The sequence below is a fragment of the Sceloporus occidentalis genome, unplaced genomic scaffold (assembly GCF_023333645.1).
Source record: "Sceloporus occidentalis isolate IW3139 unplaced genomic scaffold, rSceOcc1.0.p SCAF_2, whole genome shotgun sequence".
In the NCBI taxonomy this organism is placed as follows: domain Eukaryota; kingdom Metazoa; phylum Chordata; class Lepidosauria; order Squamata; family Phrynosomatidae; genus Sceloporus; species Sceloporus occidentalis.
The window spans coordinates 271,451,069-271,473,597 of NW_028316982.1; the positions used below are offsets into that span (position 1 = coordinate 271,451,069).

A 22,529-nucleotide genomic window follows, 5' to 3' on the forward strand; every position below is an offset into this window, starting at 1 on the left:
TGAACCAAACCCCAGTGTATACCAAGCAATTATGACAGTAGTAGTAGTAGTAGTAATAATAATAATAATAATAACAATAATCCCCCATTGTATATAATGGGACATGAGCTTCCATGGATTTTTGAATCCACAATGGTCCTGGAACCAAACCCCAGCAGATACCAAGGGCCCACTGTGAATTAACCCAATGAAATGAATGTATATTTCTATGAGTGTTTGTAGCTTTCATTTGGGAAAATCCCACATTTTCCTTGGATGCCCTGTACTTTGCGGTGCCTTGACCTCCTTTGAGATGAATGCATCTGGCTGCCCTGGGCATAGTTTACCTTGCCAAGCCTTCTTCCCGTCCACTTTGCCTCCGGAGGGTGTTCAAGTCCGGCAAAACCTGGGCTTGGTTGCTGAAATAGAGTTCGGTGAGGAAAGCGGCCAGCAGCTCCGGGAAGAGCCTCTGGATGACCTCTAGGGACTCCGGGACGGAGATGACCTCGGAGAGCGCCTGCATGATCTGGGAGGAGAAGCAGAGGAGGAAGCTGGATCTTATTTGCTATCATGGACCTGGTTGCTTTTTCAGTGGGATCTTATGGATTCCAACCCAGTTCTCCTTGCCTACCTAAAGATGGGAGAGAGTCAGCGTGGCATAGTGGTTTGAGCACTGGACAACAAATCTAGAGACCAGGGTTTGCTACTTCCCTGGTTGAGCATGGAAACCCACTGGGTGACCTTAGGCAAGTCACACTCTCTCAGCCTCAGGGGAAGGCAATGGCATGCTACTGTGACCATGTATCATATCAGTTTCCAAAATTTATTTGCATCTGTCTTCTGTAATACCAATGTCATGTTCAGCAGAAAGAGCTCTGGTCTCATGGGAATACATTTCTCTATCCTTTGAGCCATTGCTGAATGTATTCCTTTCCAGAATTTCTTTATTATGGGGCAAGTCCACCATAAATGGAAAAAACGCCCCTTGCATCTTGTTGCATTTCCAACATTTGGCATCAACAGTCTCATACATTTAGTTTAATTTTACTGGCGCAAGATACCATTTATGAAACAATTTTAGATAATTTCCTTTCACATCTTGTGATTTTGTAAAATGCTGTGTCTTCTTCCATGAATTCTCCCATTGGTCTAATGTTAATGTGCTCCTGATGTTTTGAGCCCATTTAACCATATTGTCAGTCACCGGTTCTTTTTCTAGCTGCAATCTTAATATTATGACATAAATTTTAGCGGTTAAGTGTTTGTTATGTGACATTAGTATTTCATTATCTGATATATTATAGCATTATATGATATAGTATATCATATCATTAGTATATTAGTATAGCTCCCAAATTGTGCTCATCAAAATCAAAATCTTCTAACTTACGATCCATCAAAAATCTCTCTTGTAGCTTTTTATTTCCATTGCCACAATTATTGCTGAATTGTCCGTCGTGTGAAAGCCTCTTATGGAGAATATCTTCTCTCAGATCTAAATGACCAAAAAACTGCCAAAGTTGCTATCGATTGGCGTAGTTAAATATTTGGTTATTAGACCTCCCATGACCTCCTTTTTCATGATGGCTGAAAGGATTTTAAAATCATGCCCAGTTGATCATCCTGTAATATTTTTATCCTATTTATAATTGCACTGGCTATGGGCCGTAATAAATGAACTGACTGATTGAAATGATAGATGTCAAACATTCACATCCTTTTGCAAATACCTCACTCCAAACCATGGATATTTTTCATTGCTTTGTTTTAAAAAAGAATTATTGTAAACTTTTTCTTAATTTACTCTTTTTGGAAGCTGCCTCTGGTCCCATCTTGGGAGGAAAGCGGCATATAAATGAAGCAAGTTAGTAAATAATCAAATCAAGATTAACAACGACAGTTCAGGGGTTTGCTTGGTCCTTCCAAAGGCAGGACCTGACTCACAGCAATAGACATGGATGAAGTTTGGGGCTCAGTTTCATGGTGGTTTTTCAGCCTTCCCAGCAAGTTCTCCATCAGTTGTTCTTCAACAACTTCCTCTGTAGAAAGAGACTTCCACAATTCAGATGAATGGCTATAAAAAGAAGAAAAGAGAAACAAACATTAAATGGGAAACCAGCAGAAAAAGCAGAGAAGGAATAGGAACCTTTGTTTACTTCCAATCTAAGAAAGTAAAGGGAAACCCTTATTAGTTTATCATACTGGGGCTAATTTCGGCATTAAAGAAAGATTAAAGTGCATTTAAAGCATCCTGCAAATAAAGCGAAAATGCTGAGTATATTGCGCAACTAATTATCACACGCAATTGCACAAATAAAGTGATATTGGAAGTGCATTGCTGCTGAAATCCCAAAAGTAAAAAAGATTTGTATTAATGGTTCCTTGTGACCAAGGAAGTTCATGCTGGGTTTTATGTGACATCATGTGAAATCGTTTCGCATAATTATGCGATTTTTCAGGGATATTAATGGGATAAACTGATCTCCTTCGTGAGATAAACTACATAGTTTACAATTTTTGCATTATTGGAAACAGAATGTAATCATGAAATAAGATAAAGGAGAAAAAAATGAAGGTTAACATTTTAATTTTCTCTAGGAATCTCTAGGTCCTCCAGGGCAACTCTCTGGTCAACATCTGCCAGACATTGACCATAGAATTGCGCTGGAGGAGCTACAAAGGTCTAGTGGAGTCTTTTCTCTAGGAATCCCTATGTCTTTCAATGCAACTTATGGAGTTGCGCCAGAGGACCTAGAGATTCCTAGAGAGAACTTATTAATAACATCCATGAATAATCAAAATCGCAAAAGTCAAAGCCGCAAATATATAAAGAGTTCCCGCATCAACCCAGCTTTGTTGGATAGGTCCCCTTTTATGGTAGGAAGAGCCTGGCACCTGTCTGCTGGGAAGGAGTGCTGCAAGAGGCTGGAGATGACGGTGTCCAGGTGTCCGCTTCTGCCGGCCAGCAAGCCCACCAGCTTTATCACCAGCCTCCTGGCGCTGGGCCGACGGATCAGGTCCAGGCGGCTGCAGATCCCATCCACAATGTCAGACACCTGCAAAGAGGAGAAGGAAAGAACCACAGAATCATATTATATCTATATTATAATTATTAGGGAGCCAAAGTGGTATAGTGATTTGAATATTGGACTATATTTCTGGTTTAAGCGTTGGACTATGACTCTGGAGATCATGGTTCGATTCCCGACTCAGCCATGGAAACCCACTGGGTGACCTTGGGCAAGTTACATTCGCTCAGCCCCATAAGTCAGAAAAATGACTTGAAGACACACAACAACAACAACTTAATACTGTACAGCGGGCCCTTCCCTTACACTGGGAATCCGTTCTAGATGCCCCTGTGTAAAGGGAAACCTGTGTATGGTCGCACCCCATTGAAAGCAGGGGAGCGTACATGCCAGGGGCATGTGCACCATTTTTAAAATTGTTGCACGGCTTCAGTGTAAGCTCAAAGCGGTACATACGTGGGCATACTGTATATACTTATCTATAAGTCTAAAAATTTATACTTAAAATTGACCCCAAAATCCCAGGTCGACTTATTTACGGGTCACTATGGAGATGTGATACATGGCTCTTTCGTATTTCCCCATGCAGTTTCTTTCTCTTTTGAACTAAGCAGAAAGAGCCCTGGGTGATTGATTGATATTGTTGTTTGTTTAAGAATCCTTCTTGCGCCCGCGCACTTCGCTGTCTGGCGCTCTGAAGGCTGAAACGATGAAGCAAAAAAGCTTCAGTGAGACTTTCTTTTGCCGCACGCAGACATACAGACACTGAAGGAGCCTCCAAGTTTTACCCTCGACTTATCCGTGGGTCATGGCAAAATCCATAATTTTGGGCCCAAAACCTGCCCTCGACTTATACATGAGGTCAACCTATAATTGAATATATACTGTATTATAAAAACCGTTTTATTATAGTAAAGCATTATTATTATTATTATTATTATTATTATTATTATTATTACTGCAATAATTAAAACTATTTTATTAAAATAAAAAAGTGTTCTGCACACAGTGCACTGTTTTCTGCAACAACAACAACAACAACAACAACAACAAAACCCCCACAAAATTGTGAGCAATTTTTTCGGGGCAAAACAAGTCCCCAAAATGTAAGAAATCAGTGGAAAAATAGGGGAGAGCAGAATTATAATGTCACAGATTATAATTACAAAGGGGATTGTTATATTAATTATTATAAGTGGAGATGCATGCTCCCAGTCCTCCTCGCTCAAAGGCCAAGTGCCTCAGAAGAATCCTGCACCCTTCAGACCCCAGAGTTCCCACTTGCTCTCAGGGCATCCCCACCTTCTCCACTTCGGCCCCACAGTTCCTGGCTATGCTGGCGAGGAGTCCTTCCGTGGTTGTGCAGCAGGAATGGCTGCAGTGCTCTGTCAGGCCATCCAGGGCTGTCAGAATGAAATCCGTCTTCTCTCTTGAGTTGAAGTAGACACCAAAAACCTGGAGCAAAACAAAGGGAAAGTGGGCAAGAGGAGAGGGAGGAAGGACAGGTTGCTTATCTGTAGCTTTGAGGCTAACTGTAATGGGAAGATGTATAAAATGAGAAGCCTTAAGTCCCTGTGTGTGTGTATGTGTGTGTTTGTGTGTGTGTGTATAAATACCGTATAAACTCAACTATAAGTCGACCTCATGTGTAAGTCAAGGGCAGGTTTTGGGACCAAAATTATGGATTTTGTTATGACCCGTGGATAAGTCGAGGGTAAAACTTAGGGCCATGTAACAAAGGATGTAAAAGATGAAGCAAAGGAAAATGATGCCAAAGAACTTACAAAATTCTGGCAGGCATAACTGCTGAGATAGTGGCCCCTTTGCTTTCTGATGGTTCAGTGGGCCAATTTTTTTACTTATACATGAGTATATACAGTGTGTGTGTGTGTATAATTTGCAACTATTCTTTCTATCCCAGGGGGCAGGGTCCTTGTCCCAATTACCTCTGCAACTCTGGAAGGGTTTTTGAGAAACACCAGCGGATTCCAAGACTCCAGGAACTCTTTGTGCTTCCGCTTGATGGCTTCCGTGTGGACATGCTTTTCATCCAACCTTGCAACTAAAACATGTCAGAATTTCACACAACACACACCATCAGTTTCAGTGCCTTTTCAGCCCATAACAATCCATCTCTATGCAAAATATAAATACAGCTAAGGATGGGAAAGAATTTTGTTTGCCGGGGGAGCGGTGGGGATACTTGATAGAAGCACACATTTTGCAACTTCTCCGCTTTTTTGTGAGTGAAAGCGCACCTTGTTGGTTCAGAAATCTGCACGTTTAACAATGCTTCTACTGCTTTTTCCATTTCTCACATTATCCTCAGTCTGAAAATTTCTCTCATTCATAGCTAGGACTTTGCTGTTTACTGTCTTTGCCTTCTCCTTTGTTTTGGATGTTTAAACGTTACTTCTAATATCACAACTTTGTTTTTTTACATGATAGCAATGCTAGAAATTTGGGGGAAATTTTTATTGGGTTGCAGAATTCTTATTGGGAAGCCACTGTTGTCATTTTGCCTCCATCTGTAGCTATGTCCCTGGCTGGAGTTCAGAAACACATTACAAAATCAAAGTTTCATATCCTTATATAGGGACAGTGAACTCAACAAAATGTAGTTCCTTAATATCTGAGAGTTCAAGTGTGTGTGTGTCACCAATAGCTAAAAATAGCTTCCTGCATTCCCGAAATAATCCTTTTTTTGCAATGAAAACTGGTCCTCACCCAAATCTGGCCTGTTCCTGATCATTCCTCTCCTCAGTTTAACTCAGGAGAGAAGAAGGAAGGGAGAGAAGAGCCAACTGTGATTTTAAAAGGTATTAATAACTGTGTAAGATTGTAATGTGATGGCTGTAACCTGTATATGGTTGTAATGAATAAATAGATAGGATATGATATGTGAATTTGGTTTGCAGCGAGCTAAGCACGCTGAAGATGGAGTCGGAAAGCGGGAGGAGGAGAGAGAAACCGGGACATTTCAAAAGCAGCTGGAAAAGTGGGATGATGGCAGAAGATCAACTGGGATTGTTCCTGCTAAATTGGGAAAGTCGGAGGATCTCTTACTCTTTTGTCCCAATACAACGGCAAGGAGGAGATGGACGCTCTTGGCAGCCTTGGAGCTGATGGACTTGACGGGGTCCCCGCAGCAGATCCCCAGCACTGCTACCAGATGGCCAAGCCGGGAAAATTTCAGCATTGTCTGATGGGACCAAAAAGAGGTCTGAGAGTTAGCAACAAGCCCCAAGAAAGGAGGAGGACATTCTGTTTTCGCAAAGTGCCAGCGAGCATCAGCAAGCTGGTTTGAGTGCTGGACTAGGAGTGTAGCCACACTGCAGAATTAAAGCAGCTTGATACCACTTTAACTGTCCTGGCTCCATCCTGGGGAAGGCTGACATTTTTAGTTTGTTGAGGTATTCAGCCCTGGTGCTTTACCAAACCACAACTTATTATTACTGTTATTATCATTTATTTATACAATGCCATCCATGTAACCTAGGTCCAAAACACACTGCGGATTTTCTTCTTAGTTGCTTTAGTCACTGTCCAGCTTTCACAACCATTCAGAGAAATCCACAATATTAATGCCTGGATAATTCTGACTTTAATGCTATGTCTTTACACTTGAGGAGTTTATGTAGTTCCTTCACTTTGGTCCAGAACACACTGCAGAAACAATCCAGTTTGAGACCACTTTAACTGCCCTGGCTGAATGCTTGGGAATTCTGGAAACTATAGTTTTGTGAGACATTTATCTTTCCAGCTCTGGTGCCACAATAAACTACAATAAACTACAATTCCCATGATCCTCTAGCACTGAGCCAAGACAGTTAAAGTGGTCTCAAACTGGTTTATTTCTGCAGTGTGCTTTGGACCTTAGTCAAGGGTGACTTCGGACAAGTTACATTTTCTCAGCCTCAGAGAAAGGCAATGGCAAAACTCCTCTGAAGAAACCTGGCAAAGAAAACCCCACGAGAATTTCATCTCTGTTGTTGTGTGCCTTGTTTCCAACTTGTGGCGCTTTACAAACAATTGCAAAATATTTACATTCTATTCAATAAAATAAAATACTAAAATATAATATTAAAATACAATGAAACAAACAAACAAACAAACAAACACAGTGACATAATGCAAAATAAAACAAAATGGGCAGTATAGGTGCCATACAGATACAACTCCCACTATTCTAAAAGATAGAGTCCAGGCAATTAAAGTGGTGTCAAACTGCTTTACTTATGCAGTCTGGCTACATCCTAGGACTCCAGGAGACTAAGGGTCAAAACCCTGCTCAGCAATAGAAACCCACTGGGTGCCCTTGGGCAAGTCACACTCTCTCAGCCTCAGAGGAAGCGAATGGTAGCAAACCTCCTCTGAACAAATCTGTCAAAGTAAATCCCAAAAGAGAGTCACCAGCAGTGCTGACTTGAAGGCACTAGGGGGCAGTGTGGTACAGTGGTTTGAGTGTTGCACTCTACCAGAGTTGGAATCCTTGCATAGTCATGGAAAACTGTGGCCAAGGTAACCAGACATCCTCCTTTTCCCTTCAATTTGGGGAATTTCCCATGTTTTCCAGGACAAATGGCAACCCTGTCCCTGGACCAGTGGTGGTCTCTGAGACACTGGCCATTAGCCCATGGAGAGTTTCCAGGATGTCAAGGTAGTCAAGGGTCTCAAACCCTCAAACCGCTGTCTCACAACATCTTCTACACAACTGCATGGAGATCTCACAGCACCTTTGAGACTGGCTTGAAAGAAAGAAATTGGCAGCATGAGTTTTCATAGGGCCTATACAGATGGGCACTTTGAGCCGACCTGGGCCCAAACTAGGGGTGCACCACGGGAGCTGAGCGTTTACAAACTCAGCAACCCTACTGTGCACCCTGGCCGCCATCATGATGCACACCCGTCCATATGGGGGGGCGTCGTGATGACATCCGTGTGGCACAGTGTCCAAACAACACCAACAGCAAGCTTGCCAATGGCATCTGCACGCAGTCTAAAAAGAACCCATCAGGGAGTAGGTTCTTTTTAGGTCTCCCAGAGGCCGCAGCATTTGGTTGCCATGGTCTCTGTCCAGGGCAGAAAGGGGCAGCGTCTCACCACCCCTTTCTCCCAATCTGTCTAGCCCCATAGCCTTAAGTCTACTTCCTCAAATGTATTTGCATTTCCTCAGATGCATTTTCCAAGAGTTGGAAGAGACCACAAGAACCATCCAATCCAACCCCATTCTGCCATGCAGGAACTCTTAATCAAAGCACTCCCTATGATTGATGGCCATCCAGCCTCTGTTTAAAGACCTCCAAAGAAGGAGACTCCACTACACTCCGAGGAATTGTGTTCCACTGTTGAACAGCTCTTTTTGTCAGGAAGATCCTCCTAATGTTGACCTGGAATCTCTTTTTCTGTAGCTTGCATCCATTGTTAGAGGTCTTGTTCTCTGGAGCAGCAGAAAACAAGCCTGCTCCATCCTCAGTATGACATCCCTTCAAATACTTAAACAGGGCTCCATATAACTTCAAAGAGACCCTCTCACAGCTGCAGGAGTTGACCGCATACTATGCAGCTATGGACAAGTCTACATAGGGACCACCAAATGCAGCGTGCAAACACGAATCAAGGAACACGAGGGACACTGCAGACTGGGTCAGCCAGAAAAACCAGCAGTAGCAGAACATACTACAAACCACCCTGGGCACAAAATGCTCTTTGAAAACACTGAAATTCTGGACCATGCCAACAACTATCAGGTCAGAATGCACAGGGAAGCCATTGGAATCCACAAACATTTGGACAACTTCAACAGGAAAGAAGAAGCCCTCAAAGTAAATAAAGTTTGGCTACCAGTCCTGAAGGACACCAAAACCAGGACTCAGCAAATGCAAATGAGAAACCACCCAGAGTCAGGGGCTTTCCCAGCAAACAAGGATCACCATTTAGCAGAGACTAATCCTCTTTTGCATATCCTCCTCCCCTGAGGAGGCCATCAACAATAGAACAATATACAGATTAACATGGGAATCACTCCTCCTTACCCAGGGTCACACAGTATATATATATATATATATAAATATACACACACACACACACACACACACACACACACACACACACACTTTCTTATAGATTAGCATTCTCTGAAGATGCCAACTACAGATGCTGGTGAAACGTCAGGAATAAACTCTTATAGAACATGGCCACATAGCCCGAAAAACCCACAAAAAACTATGGATGCCGGCCGTGAAAGCCATCGACTTCACATCTCTACATACTGATTCCACAGACTAACATGGCTATATCTTTGAAATCCACCACAACTGCAAAGGTGCAGTAGTTCTCTGCAGTTTTCATTCCAGAAATGCAATGTGAGCCTTTCTTTCTACCACCTGGAAATGCAATGGTTTATACCTGAGATGTGAAGAAGGTTTAAAGGCTACTCACATCCAGCTGCAACTTGCTGGCCACAAAGTTGAGCAACGAAGCACTGCTCCAAATGGCCCTCTCCCGAAGGTCCACCTCGGGGGACTGCAGCCAAGGCGTCATGAGCTACCAGGGAAGAAAGACACCCAAGAAAAGGATCAAGGTGGTGTTCACATTTGTTGTTATCTGCCCTTGAATTGTTCCTGACTTATGGGGATCCTGTGGATGAGACATCATCTCCAAGCCCCCCTATCCTCCACTGCTTTGCTCAGGTCCTGCAAATTCAGACCCATGACCTCCTTAATAAGAGTCCATTCATGTGGCATGCAGTCTTCCTCTCTTTCTACTTTCCTCCACCTTTCATCATTGCCTTCTCTGATGCTAATCTAGCATCATTGTCTTGTCTAGTGCATCTTTCCTTCTCATGATGTGTCCAAAGTGCAACAGCTTCAGTTTAGTCATCTTGGCTTCCAGGGAGATTTCAGCCTTGCCAGTCCTAGGGACAAGATTTCTAGCCTTCGAATAAAGGACATCTGCCAGCTCTATAAAAGGCAAGCTTTGTGGTCCTCAAAAAAGGCACGTCCCTTAGAATAAGGGACACTTGTCAGACCTCTAAGGGACAGGCTTTCTGGGTTTCAAATAAGGAACATCCCTAATAATAAAGGACACTTGCCAGTCCTGTAAGGGACAACCTTTCTGGTCCTCAAATAATGGACATTCCTTATATAAGGGACACCTGCCAGTCTTATAAGGGGCAGGTTTCCTGGCCTTCAAACGAAGGAGATACAAAATTTAAAAACAAATAATAAACATTTTAATGCAAAACGTAAGAATTCTGGTTCCCATCACCCACATCCTCCCCTGGCATCCTTTGACCGGCTTACCTGCAAGATCCTCTCCAGCTCCGAAGGCACTGGGTTTTCCACCATCAGCTGCTGGAGCATTTCGCTGAACGTCTGGTAGGTTCCAATAAAGAGGCTCTGAAGGGGGGAAATGGCAGGTGAGCTCCGTTCTGGGTTCTAGTCTGAACTTGAAAGGAGCTCCCCAAGGAGCTGAACCTTATCCACTAAAGAGGGCCTGCACCTTATTCTCCTTTAAACTCTGAACTAAACGAGGAATCTGTTTTAATATTGTAAAAAAATAATTCTATTTGAATGTATCACTTCTGCATGTTTTTAATTGTACTTTTGAATTGTAAGCCACTCTGAGCCCCAGTTTTAGGAAACAGGTAGGATACAACTCATCATCATCATCATCATCATCATCATCATCATCATCATCATCATCATCCCTGGAGTGGACTCACTCTCCTGAAGACACTGGTATACCACTGAAGTTTGAAAAATTACTTTTCAAAAGCAATTTATTCTTCTTTCCCATTACATTAATTACTCAAACATTGTTTTAAAAGACGCTTGCTGCTTTACTCTCTGTGTTTTACTTGCATTGCTTTTTTTAAACTTACATCACTATGTACTGTTTTTAAAGTGTATGTTTTTAAGTGCTTTTATCTTTTTTAATTGTATCCTTATTTTTTAATAAGCAATCAGTTTTAATATTGTAATACTGTAGTTCAGTTCTGTTTTAATGGTCACATAATTATATGCTTTTAATGGTACTGTGCTTTTAAATTGAGAGCCATTTTGAGTCCCAATTTTGGGGGGAAAGTGGGATATAAATAAATATACTACTACTACTAATACTACTACTACTACTAATATTTTTTTAAAGCTCAGAGTTACTAAGACAGTACTATGAAACATGAAAAAACACCACGCCACGTTGTCTTGAAAAACACCTTTATAAGATAGAATCACAGATGAAAGTAATTTCATTCCTAATTATCACATTTCTTGTTTCCAATAGTATCCAAAAAAGAGTAATTTGTTACAGGTAAATGAGGAACAACTAATTCCCTCAGTTCCATTCTAGGCACACTAAGGTCTCGTTCCCATTACGTTTAAACTGGTTCACATATTGGTTTCAAGCGGTTTAAATGACCCTGGTTCACACTTGAACAGAATCGCTGAAGCAATTCAGAGGGGGGGCATGCACTAGACCCATTTAACCCGCGTCATTTGACGCTGATTTTTGGATAAATCGATTCCGCGCAAGTGCAAACCAGATGTGGATCGGAATTGATTCAAATTTGCCCTTTGGCCAGCTGGAGCGGATCCATTTTGAATCGATTCATTCCTCAATGCGAACCACTAGTGGGTTATTTGATTTGATTTTGCAGCAAGAAAATGCGATTGGGGCAAATGTAGTGTGAACAACAATCCGCTGCCGAGCTGATGCATCAATTCGGATTGCAAAGCATTTTATTGTAAGTGGGAATGCGGCCCAAGTAATGACTAGGAGGCTCCTCCACACTGCAGAAATAAAGCAGTTCAACACCACTGTCACTGTCATGGCTCCATCCTGCAGAAGCCTGGGATCTGTAGTTTGGTGCGGTCATTAAGAGCTTCATCACACTAGGCAAGATCCCGCAGGAAAACGGGAGTTAAACACTATTTAAAGTGCATTTGAATTTATACCAAACTTGCAAATTCAGTTAGTTTATCACACTAGGGACTGCCCAAGTGAAATAAGGGGAAGTTAATCCGAACACATAGCAGAGAAAAACAGAAGTGTTTTTACTTTCAGATTGTTCTGAAAGTAAAAAGGTGATGGTTTTCTCTGCTTTGCGTTTGGATTAACTTTGCGTTATTTCACGTTAACTGTGACATCATGTGATAAACTTTGGGCATTTCCAGGTTTTCTTTGCTTTAAATCTCATTTAACTCCCCGTTTTCCCACATAATCTCACTAGTGTGATAAACTCCTAAGACTCGCTGGCTCTGAATGCTAAATAATTCTTTCTCTGAACTGCAGTTCCCAGGGTTGCATGGGATGTTGCGGTGCCAGCTAAAGTGTGATTGTGAATCAAACGGTCAAGAGGGATGAGATGGGCAACACACTCTGCAACCACAATGCCGTCAGAAAGTGGAAAAGACTTGACCTGGTTGGTCAAAGGGATGACCCAAAGGGTTTGTTGGGGATATTTTGGTATCCAAAGCGAAGGAACAAAATGGCACCTTTGAACCCATGCCCAGAATCTGACGCATCAACATTGGCATCCCTTCCAAGAGAGTCCACATTAATCCTCTGTCTTCCCATTTCCCCACCTGCTTTTAAAATGTCCAGGTTTCCTACTTAACGACTATGGCTAGAACAGTCTTCGCAAGAAAATGGGAGGTTTATGATATACCTAACATACAGGATAATTAAACTATATGAGTTTATGGAAGCAGACAAACTGACCTGTTTATACTGAGAGATGAAACAGTGAACCAATTTGCAAAGGATTGGTCCCCACTGTATGAATATATTAAGCAAGATCAAGGGCCAATGGGGGCAATGGGTTTAAGAGAATAAAAACAAAATATGTAAAATTATATTCTGGGAATTAAGACTGTATTTGATATTGGACGAAGGTAAATTTGAAATAGGAGAGGTTTTAACCTGAGAAAGACGATACTAAAAGAGGGAAAATTTATATAACAAAGAGAAATTAACCAAATTAACAAGATTAATAAGAATAATGATCTATAGCTTTCAAAGTAAAGTCTATTTGATATGCAATGAAATTATACAATGGTAATATTATTTAGCATTATTCTTACTTGTAGTTTGCTAAAATAGTGAAAATAAGAAAGTCAAAATTAATGTAGATACACAAAGGGTGAGGGACAGGAAGTCATTTTATTACGAACGAACAAGTGACTGGGATGTATTGTATGTATGTCATAATTAAGGATTGTAAGGGATTCTATGTCGGAGATGTTTGTCTCTTGGTCTATTTTTGTAGGTCTTTCTTAGCTTTAATAAATATGTAAAATGTCCCGGTTTCCCTCTCTTCCCATCCAACATGGACAGCACATAACATCAACAGCAATGTCCAACCGGAGACAGACACTGGGCTACCTTTGCGTACTGAAGATTGGAGGCGTCCGCTCCGTCTTCTTGACCGGCTTTGATGGGAGACAAGGAAAAGACGCTCTTGAAGAAAGTCCGGAGTAAGATCCCCTTCTTGTAGGAGCCCATGGTTTTCGTTATGTGCTTCTTGCTGGAGGAAAACAAAAACACACGCTGGAGTTTGCTTTATATCATTTTTATACTGTATCTTTTGATATGGGATGCCTTTATTGATGCAGTAACAAAATGCAACACATTATTATTATGATTATGATTACTGTTGTTGTTATTATTATTATTATTATTATTAACTATTAACTATGGCTTACCCTCTAAAACACACATTTTAAAATTAAAAACGTTCAAAAGTGACCATTATAAAGGTATTAAACTATTACAGTTGAAAACAAGTCAATTGTTTAAAAACAGAATACAAGTTAAAAAGATAAAAGCATTTAAAAAAACATACATATTAACTACAAACATAGATAATAAACTATACATAATAAACATATTTTAAAAACCATGCATAATAAAATAATAGTTATTGATCCTGCATTAAAAATCCATATTAACTATAAACATGGATAACAAACTATACATGATAAACATATTTTTAAAATGGTATATAATAAATTATGGCTGCATCTGCACTGCAGAAATAATCCAGTTTGACACCACTTTAACTGCCATGGCTCCATGCTTTGGAATCCTGGGATTTTTAGTTTGTTGTGGCACCAGAACTCTCTGACAGAGAAGTCTCCTTGTCTCCCAAAACTACAGTTCCCAGAATTCCATAGCATGGAACGTTGGCAATTAAAGTGGTGTCAAACTGGATTATTTCTGCAGTGCAGGTTCTTTAGCCTTCTCTGCCAGTGTTTGCTGCTACGTCACCAAGCTACAAATCCCATGGTTTGGTAGGATGGAAGCATGTCAGTTAAAGCGGCATCAAACTGCATTATTTCTACAGTGCAGATGCACCCATAGAAGATAGGAAAGACCCTGGAAGTTTAAAAATCCCAGGACTCTGTAGGATGGAGCCATTTCAGTTAAAGCGGCATCAAACTGCATTATTTCTACACCCAAAGATTCCATGAAGAACCATCCCTGCCCACCATCACAGCCAAACTGAAATGAAGTGACATTTTGGAAGAATTAACAAACATCTTTTTAGATCTCTCTGACAGATAAAATGTGTATGTTCTCTGAGCCTGGATTGAAATAGAAACAGAGAGTGCCTAAGTCTAGAACACAAAGAACAGAGGAACATCGTTAAACAGCTAATTATATCTTTGTTTTCCGGATTTTAATTGCACATGCCGTTCGGAAAAAAACGGCTCACAGATCTGCCAAAGAATGACTCAAAAGGCGGCCCTGTTCCAGTGCAAAACTGTATTGTTTTTAAAGTGTTTTAAACATTTTTATCTTTTCAACTGTATTTTCTTCTTTTAACGCGTAATTTGTTTTAATACTGTAATATTGTAATTTGTTTTAATATTGTAATATTGTGATAATTTGTTTTAATATCATAATTTAATATTTTTATTTAATTATGTTTTAATGTACCATGTTTTTGTATGCTTTTAATTGTCCTGCTTTTTAATATTGTAAGCTGCCTTGAGTCCCAGTTTTGGGGAAAAGGTGGAATATAAATAAAGATAATAATAATAATAATAATAATAATAGTAATAATAGTAATACTAGAGATGCAACTGCCTTCTACATGCCAATGGCCCATGACTGTCAAAAATAATAACTAAATGCTAATTGTTAAGCCAGCCAGTAATTACAAAGACTTAGAGCTCATTTCTTTCCATTTGCAGAACAATATTTTAAAAATATATAAATCCCCCAACAAACCTTGATATTGCCCCTTTATATAAGGGGCATCCTTTCACTGCGCCACTGTATTTCATGGGATTTGAGCATCCATGGGTTTTGGTATTCACAGGGGTCCTGGAGCCAAACCCCAGAGGATACCAAGGGCTCTCTGGAAGCAAAACCCCATTGTCCAGAGACATTTGCACCGATTGCCTTGGTCATGTACAATTTCCCTTCTCATTCTTCTCTCCTGGAAACTTTATTTCAGTCCCAAATTCTGCCCTGGGATATGTTTTGCCCTATGAATATGCCTGCAAAGGCACCCCGAATTTGGTCTTGCTTGAGATTCTGACAGACCATCTGAGGCTTATCACTTGGCTAGTAAAACCGGCTTACCTCTGTCTGGTTTAAAGCTTAATTTGGGCAGCATCTTGATCTTATCGAAAGGTTTTCGGCGTCAAATTTGCTGCCCAAATACAGCCTGGATGCACCTCGCTTCCAGGAGCGCTCTGCGTGGCTCTTTTCAGATCCAGGAGTTTTCTGACTTAAGAAAATGGTCGGCAGAGCGCTCCTGGAAGAAGGGATGGACCAGGATGTATTTGGGTGACAAATTCGGCAGCAAAAACCTTCTGGTAAGATACAGGGAGTTTATCAGACAAGAGAAATTGGAAGTATAATCCAATGGCAATCCGAACACAATCATGGGGTTTAATGTTATTGCGTGATAGACTACCACACACAATTTTGGGCAATGGGAAGCTATTTTCGGGCAATGGGAAGTCAGTTCAAACGCAATCTGAATTCATGTAAATTCACTGAACTAGCTAATTTACGTGAATGCATTCTGGCCCCCCTTTCTTTTCATTCTAAATTAAGTGAAATTCCTCCCATGTGATGAACTCCAGGGAGACTCAACTTGTATTCCATAATCAAAAGCAATCCAAAATCCAAAGCCCTTCTGATCCCAAGTATTTTGGATAAGGGAGATTCAACTTGGTGTGACTATTTGGACCAACCACTTCTTTTGGAAAACCCTAAGATTAAACCAGTGTTGGCAGGACTTGCAGCATAGGCATATCCAAGGACATGCAACCTGACCATACTTTCCCCACTTTCATTTGCATTGGTTCCAGTCCTTTGTCCCTCGTGTGAATAGGATCACTTTTCCACCAACAGTCATGAAAATCAAAGGTTCTTGTGGACCAGGGTTTAGACCCTAGCCATTAGAGGTGAGATAGGAGTTCAGCTCACCCCATAAATATGATGGAAACATACCTCAAGTCAATGATGGTGCTCATGGCCTGGAGACAGACAATGTTGGGTTCTGGAAGCTCTTTCTTGACCATCTCCTGTAGAAGAAGAAGAAAAAACCCAAGGAAAAATAGTGAGCCAAAAAAATCAGTTATATTTCTGTGACGTGGAATGTAGCTGAGGATTAATGGTGCTGGATCCTGTGTGCTATTACAGTTGCAAGGAATACTTCCAATCCTAGAAAACCATGAAAACCATTTCAAAATGCCACAGTGATGATACTTGGCTTATTCCCCAACAGCTGCAAGCTACCTCCTTTTGCCAAATGGTAGGACCGGCTGTTGAAAGCAGGGAGGAAGGAAAGAAGAGAAGAAACGAAAGAGGGGAAAAAGAAAGAAAGATGCTCACCGTTATGGCTCCTACAACGTCTGAGGTAAAATTGTCCATGAAGAATTCGGTCATGTTACTCCAGTTGATCGTCTTGCTGAGTATAGACAAGAACCTCAGAAAGCTTTTCTTCATCACAACATCCTAAATGGAAGAAAAGTAGTGAGAGGGGAAGGAACAAAGAGAGAAAGGAAAAGAGGGAACTGTGCCAGTTAAAAGTGAAGTTGACCCACTCTATTCACAGGTTCAACCATCTATGGCTCAGAAATATTCACACACACAAAAATTCCAAAAAAGAAACCTTGCTTTTGCCATTTTATAGAAGGGAAACCATTTTACCATGCCTTTGTATTTAATGGGACTTGAGCATCCATGGGTTTTGGTATCCACGGAGAGGCCTGGAACCAAACCCCACCAGATACCAAGGGTCCATCCATTGTGAAGATGATGATTATACTCCCTTGTATTTAATGGGACTCGAACATACATAGATTTTGGCATCCACAGGTGGTCCTGGAAGCAAACCCAGGCAGATACAAAGGGCCCATTGTAACAATATCAACAAAAACAACAACACCCCCTTATATAAAATGGGACTTGAGCATCCATGGATTTTGGTATCCACAGGAGGTCCTGGAACCAAACCCCAGCAAATAACAAGGACCAACTGTTGTAGTAGCAGCAGCAGCAGTATTAGTAGTAGTAATACTACTAATAATAATATTCCATTGTATAGCAATGCCAAAGACAGGGTGACCAGATATCCTAGCCATAAAGAAGGACAAGTCACTGCAAAAAGTAAGACATCCAAGATAAATGTAGGATATGACCAACTAAAAGCTAAAAACATGAATATAAATATCTGTTCATGTCCCTTAGGCATGCTCAAAATGGACATTTTGGAATTGCTCCTGTACAGAAGGTTGAAATGTAGGACATGTCCAGGAAAAGAAGGACACTTGGTCTCTCTGGCCAAACAATGCTGGTGCCTCACAAAATGACAAATGCCAGGATTCTGTAGAATGGAGACAGGGTCATTCAAGTGGTCTCAAACTGCATTATTTCTACAGCGTAGATGCCCAAGTGAAGCAGTTTTCAGTTCCCTGGGAGGTCTGGAAAAAGCCAAGGAAGGGGAGGAAAGATTTTGCTGAGTGGAGACTTTCCATACCTCTTTTTTGCTGCTGAAATAATCCATGGTGCTCCTCCAGGACGCCAGCAAGAGCTCAGGTTCCTGAGCAGAGCCAGGATGTTCATTTTCCTCCCAGATGGTTGCCATCGCAGAGAGATCAGGGACTATGAACCAGAAGAGAAGAGAAAGGGATTAATTTCCCATCCAAGGCTGCATCCGCACTGGAGAAACAATCCAGTTTGACACCACTTTAACTGCCATGGCTCAATGCTATGGACTTCTGGGAAGGGTTGTTTGTTGTGGCACCAGAACTCTTCAGGAGCGCGTTCCCACTATGATTTAAAGCGAATTGCTGATCGGGTTATATGACCGTCGTTCCCATTTGAAACTGGTTCCCATCCTACTTTGATCAATTTCTGTTGTGATAAAGCGAGGCAAATGCAAAAAACCCAGTTTTTCCAGACATTAGTTTCCTAGTGGTTCTTTTGAAAAGAATAGATTCCGGAGCATGTTCAACATGTGGGAACGACCAATCTGAATCACATCGTTCTGGAGGGGAGGGACTAATGGCAGAGGGGTGTTTACCATCCCTCCTCAGTTTTTGGGAGATCCACCATCCACCCCGCCCCCAGTGCTGCCTTTGCGCTTGTGGTGTGACCGGTGGGCGCATGATTTTTTTAAAAAAACATAAACATGGTAGAAGAATTGATTCATTGATTTTGCAACTACTTGCAGTCAGTGAGGCAAGTAGTTGCAAAACCAATTATTCGAATCTTCTATCAATTTTATATATGTATTCCCCAACTATGCGCTTAGGTCACTGATGACACACAGATGATTGAAATGCATTTTGAAGTGGTGTAAACTAGTGGGGACGACAATTGTGCCAAAAAAGAAGCAATTACAAGGGGATAATGAAAATATCCGCTTTCATCATTGGAACGACGGAGGTTTTGGAATCAATTTACCAACACAGAGCAAAGTTGACTCGCAAACCGGTTTAAATGTTAGTGGGAATGAGCTCAGGCTGTTCCTGTGGGGACCTTGAAAACATGCAAACTCCACTTGTGAGTTCTGTGATGGAGAGCAAGATTAGTGCAAGAGATAGGATACCAACATGAGAGTTCATATGTAATAACATGCTATGTGCCTTCCTGTCAATTCTGACATATAGAAAACCCTTTCCTAGGGTTTTCTTGGTAGGATTTATTCACAGATCAGTCACTCCCTAGGCTGCTGAGAGAGCGTGACTCGCTTAAGGTCACCCAGTAGGCTCCCAGGGCTGAGCAAGGACTGGAACCCTGGTTTCTCAGGGCTGAATCTGCACTGCAAATATAATGCAGTTAGAGACGTCTTTAGCTGCCCTGACTAAACTGAAATCTTAGGAGCCGGGATGATGGAAGCCCAGCAAACCTACATATATTGTGGGACATGATAGGTCTAGGGTTGCCAGATTTAAAACTGTAGAGGACACCTCTACTTTTAATGTTTGTGGATAAGGAGGAATGTCATGCAACCAGGTAACAGGCAATCCCTGCTGAAATTCTCTGTGAAAGAGCCCTGGTGCCGCAACAAACTGCAAATCCCTGCACTCTATAACATTGAGCCATAGCAGTTAAAGCGGTATCAAACTGCATTAATTCTGCAGTGTAGATGCAGCCTCAGCCTTAGGTATGAATGTTGAACTCCAGAGCTCTTAGCACTAGCAATAGCAAATACAGTTGCCCATCCATTACGGAGCCCCTTGTGAAAACAGAGTTTCGCTTATATTCAAGCCCCATTGGCTTGAATATGGGCATGGGTGCACAGGGGCACATAGGGCACGCCACGGGCACGCCCCCCATTCATTCCCACTTCGTTCGTCCCTTGTGCATAAGAGAGGGCCGCGAGCCTGACGACTGTGAGAATGGAGGGAGGACTGTACATTTCTATACCGCTTATCAGTGAACTAGCACTCTCTAAGTGGTTTACAATGTTTGTAAGCCAATTGCTCCCAACAAGCTGGGCACTCATTTTACAAACCTATGAAAGGATGGAAGGCTGAGTCAACCTTGGAGCCCTGCCTGGGATCAAACTCACAGCCTTGTGGCTGTGAATGGCTGCAGCACTGGTGCCACCTCTTCTTATTTTTATTATTTTCTAATAAATGGTTTTCCAAGCTGCCATGTCTCCCTCCATTTCCGGTACCTGCAGTCATGGTTCTCCGGCGCCTCGTCCGTTCCTTCTTCACTTTCCGGTAGATTCTCTTGAGGCATCTCAGGAGAGGCCCACTTTCATCAGCAAGGGAATCGGCCGACTCATCTTGGAAGTCTCCTTGGCTCAGCTCCATGCCGCTTTGGCTACTGACCAAGACGTCGGAGTCTTCCCATCCAAGGGCAGGAGACCCTCGGAGGATGTCCTCATCCTCGCCTGGGTAGCTGCACAAATCCATTCTGCAACAAAGGCAAGAAACAAGCCATTGTTTTTCGTAGCAGAACCCACATGTTCCGTGTTATTTGGAAGTCCAAATCTCCATATTTTTTCAGACTTTTCATATCCAGGGCCAGACAGATTCCTAAGAGGTCATAATGACCTTTGCAGGACTAGATGAATTTTCCATGGAAAGTCAGAGAAGACCCGAAGGCATGTGTAAGGACCCTGGAAATCTAAATGGCTGTATGTTCTGGGCACCACAATTCAAAACGGATGTGGACAAGACGGAACTACGTTTAGATGGAGGAAAGTAATGGAGCCACTCTATTCTGCTTTAGTCAGGCCTCACCTGGAATAATACAGTGTCCAATTCTGGGCCCCACACTTCAGAAAGGATGTTAAGATGCTGGAGCATGTCCAGAGGAAGGGAACCAAAATGGTGATGGGTCTGGAAACCATGCCTTATAAGAAGAGACTTAGGGAGCTGGGTATATTTAGCCTGGAGAAGAGACGGTTAAGAAGTGATATGCTAGCCCTCTTTAAGTATTTGAAGGGGTGTCACATTGAGCATGGAGTAAGCTTGTTTTCTGCTGCTCCAGAGAACTGGACCCAGAGCAATGGATGCAAGCTACAGGAAAAGAGGTTCCACCAAAACATTAGGAGGAACTTCTTAACAGCAAGAGCTGTTCAACAGTGGAAGATGCTCCCTTGGAGGGTGGTGGCGTCTCCTTCTTTGGAGGTCTTTAAACAGAGGTTGGATGGCCATCTGTTGGGGATACTTTCATTGTGAGTTTCTGCAAGGCAGAGGGTTGGAGTGGATGGCCTTTGGGGTCTCTTCCAATGATTCTATGATCCTACTAATTGTTCCTTCCTCCCCCCCATGTCCTCTTCATTTAAAAACTTCTGGAGAAGGAGAGCCCACCACACTCAGAGATACCTTCCAGTGTCAAAGAGCTCTTATTGTCAGCAGGTTCTTCTTAAAGTTTAGGTGGAATGTCTTCCCCTGTAGCTTGCACCTTCTTCCAGGTCCTATGCTCTGGAGCAGCAGAAAACAAGCTTGCTCGATCTTCAACCTGATACCCCTTCAAATATTTAAACAGGGTAATCATATCACCTCTTAAATTTATATTCCCCAGGCTAAACATACCCAGCTACTTTAGTCTTTCCTCATAGGGCATCATTTTCAGACCTTTCGCCATTTTGGTTGCCCTCCTCTGGACACGCTCCAGCTTGTCCACATCCTTTTTGAATTATGAACATAGTATCCCAGGTGAGATCTGACCAAAGCAGAATATAGGGCACTATTACTTCCCTTGATCTAGACACTATACTTCTATTGCTGCCGCCTAGAATTGCATTGGCTTTTTAGCTGCTGCATCACACTGTTGACTCATGTTCAACTTGTGGTCTACTAGGACTCCTAGATCCCTTCGACATGTTACTTTTCCTCTTACACCTTGAGGCAAAAGATATGCTTGCACCTAAAGCAATAAGCCAACTCCTTCGGCCTACCTCTTGTTGCGTTCCCAGCCGCTCATCCCATTCATACACCCAGGGTTGTCTAATGCAATTGCTGTTTTGGTAACTCCAAAGTTAGAGCCAACCCAGAATTCCATTGTGGATACCAGAGGAAACACAATCAAGTCTTTAATACTTTGCAAGATAGCATCTAGCACCCTTTGAGGCTAGAATCCCCAGTATAAACATCAGTCCCAAACTCAAGTGTGCACACAGTAGACATACACCTGTTGCTAGTTTGCATTCCTTGTAAGATCTGTATCATCCTCAGAACCCAGCCTGAGCCACTTCCAGCTTTCCATGGTCTACTGATCTGGACAGGGAAACACCATATATACTCGACTATAAGTCGACTTCATGGATAAATCGAGAGTAGGTTTTGGGGCCCAAATTATGGTTTTTGACATGACCCATGGATAAGCCAAGGATAAAACTTAGAGGCATGTAACAAAGAATCTAAAGGATGAAACAAAGGAAAACAATGCCAAAAACCGTACAAAATTCCAGCAGGCATGTTTGTGCTCAGACTAAAGGCTGGATGGATGAGTGAATAGAGTGGGGTCAGTGCTTCCAGGACAGATTACATTCTTGCCTATCACCAGGGGATGATTCCTTTTTAAAATAAG

The 22,529-nt window shown here is 41.9% G+C and overlaps 1 protein-coding gene across 1 annotated transcript in view; it reads right to left on the reverse strand.

Moving 5' to 3' along the window:
- The window catches only part of LOC149320186 (maestro heat-like repeat-containing protein family member 7), a 32,729-nt gene extending 12,325 nt beyond the window's left edge, over positions 1–20,404 (reverse strand). Inside the window, exons 1-13 of the mRNA XM_089508486.1 lie at positions 20,161–20,404; positions 18,013–18,137; positions 16,866–16,988; positions 16,482–16,555; positions 13,395–13,536; positions 10,313–10,408; positions 9,450–9,554; positions 6,075–6,210; positions 4,955–5,070; positions 4,311–4,463; positions 2,875–3,035; positions 1,915–2,053; positions 327–496 (exon numbers count right to left, since the gene is read on the reverse strand). Coding sequence (XP_089364612.1) covers positions 327–496; positions 1,915–2,053; positions 2,875–3,035; positions 4,311–4,463; positions 4,955–5,070; positions 6,075–6,210; positions 9,450–9,554; positions 10,313–10,408; positions 13,395–13,536; positions 16,482–16,555; positions 16,866–16,988; positions 18,013–18,137; positions 20,161–20,404 — 1,784 coding nt within the window. The remainder of the gene's footprint in view (positions 1–326; positions 497–1,914; positions 2,054–2,874; positions 3,036–4,310; positions 4,464–4,954; positions 5,071–6,074; positions 6,211–9,449; positions 9,555–10,312; positions 10,409–13,394; positions 13,537–16,481; positions 16,556–16,865; positions 16,989–18,012; positions 18,138–20,160) is intronic.
- Positions 20,405–22,529: the final 2,125 nt, after the last annotated feature.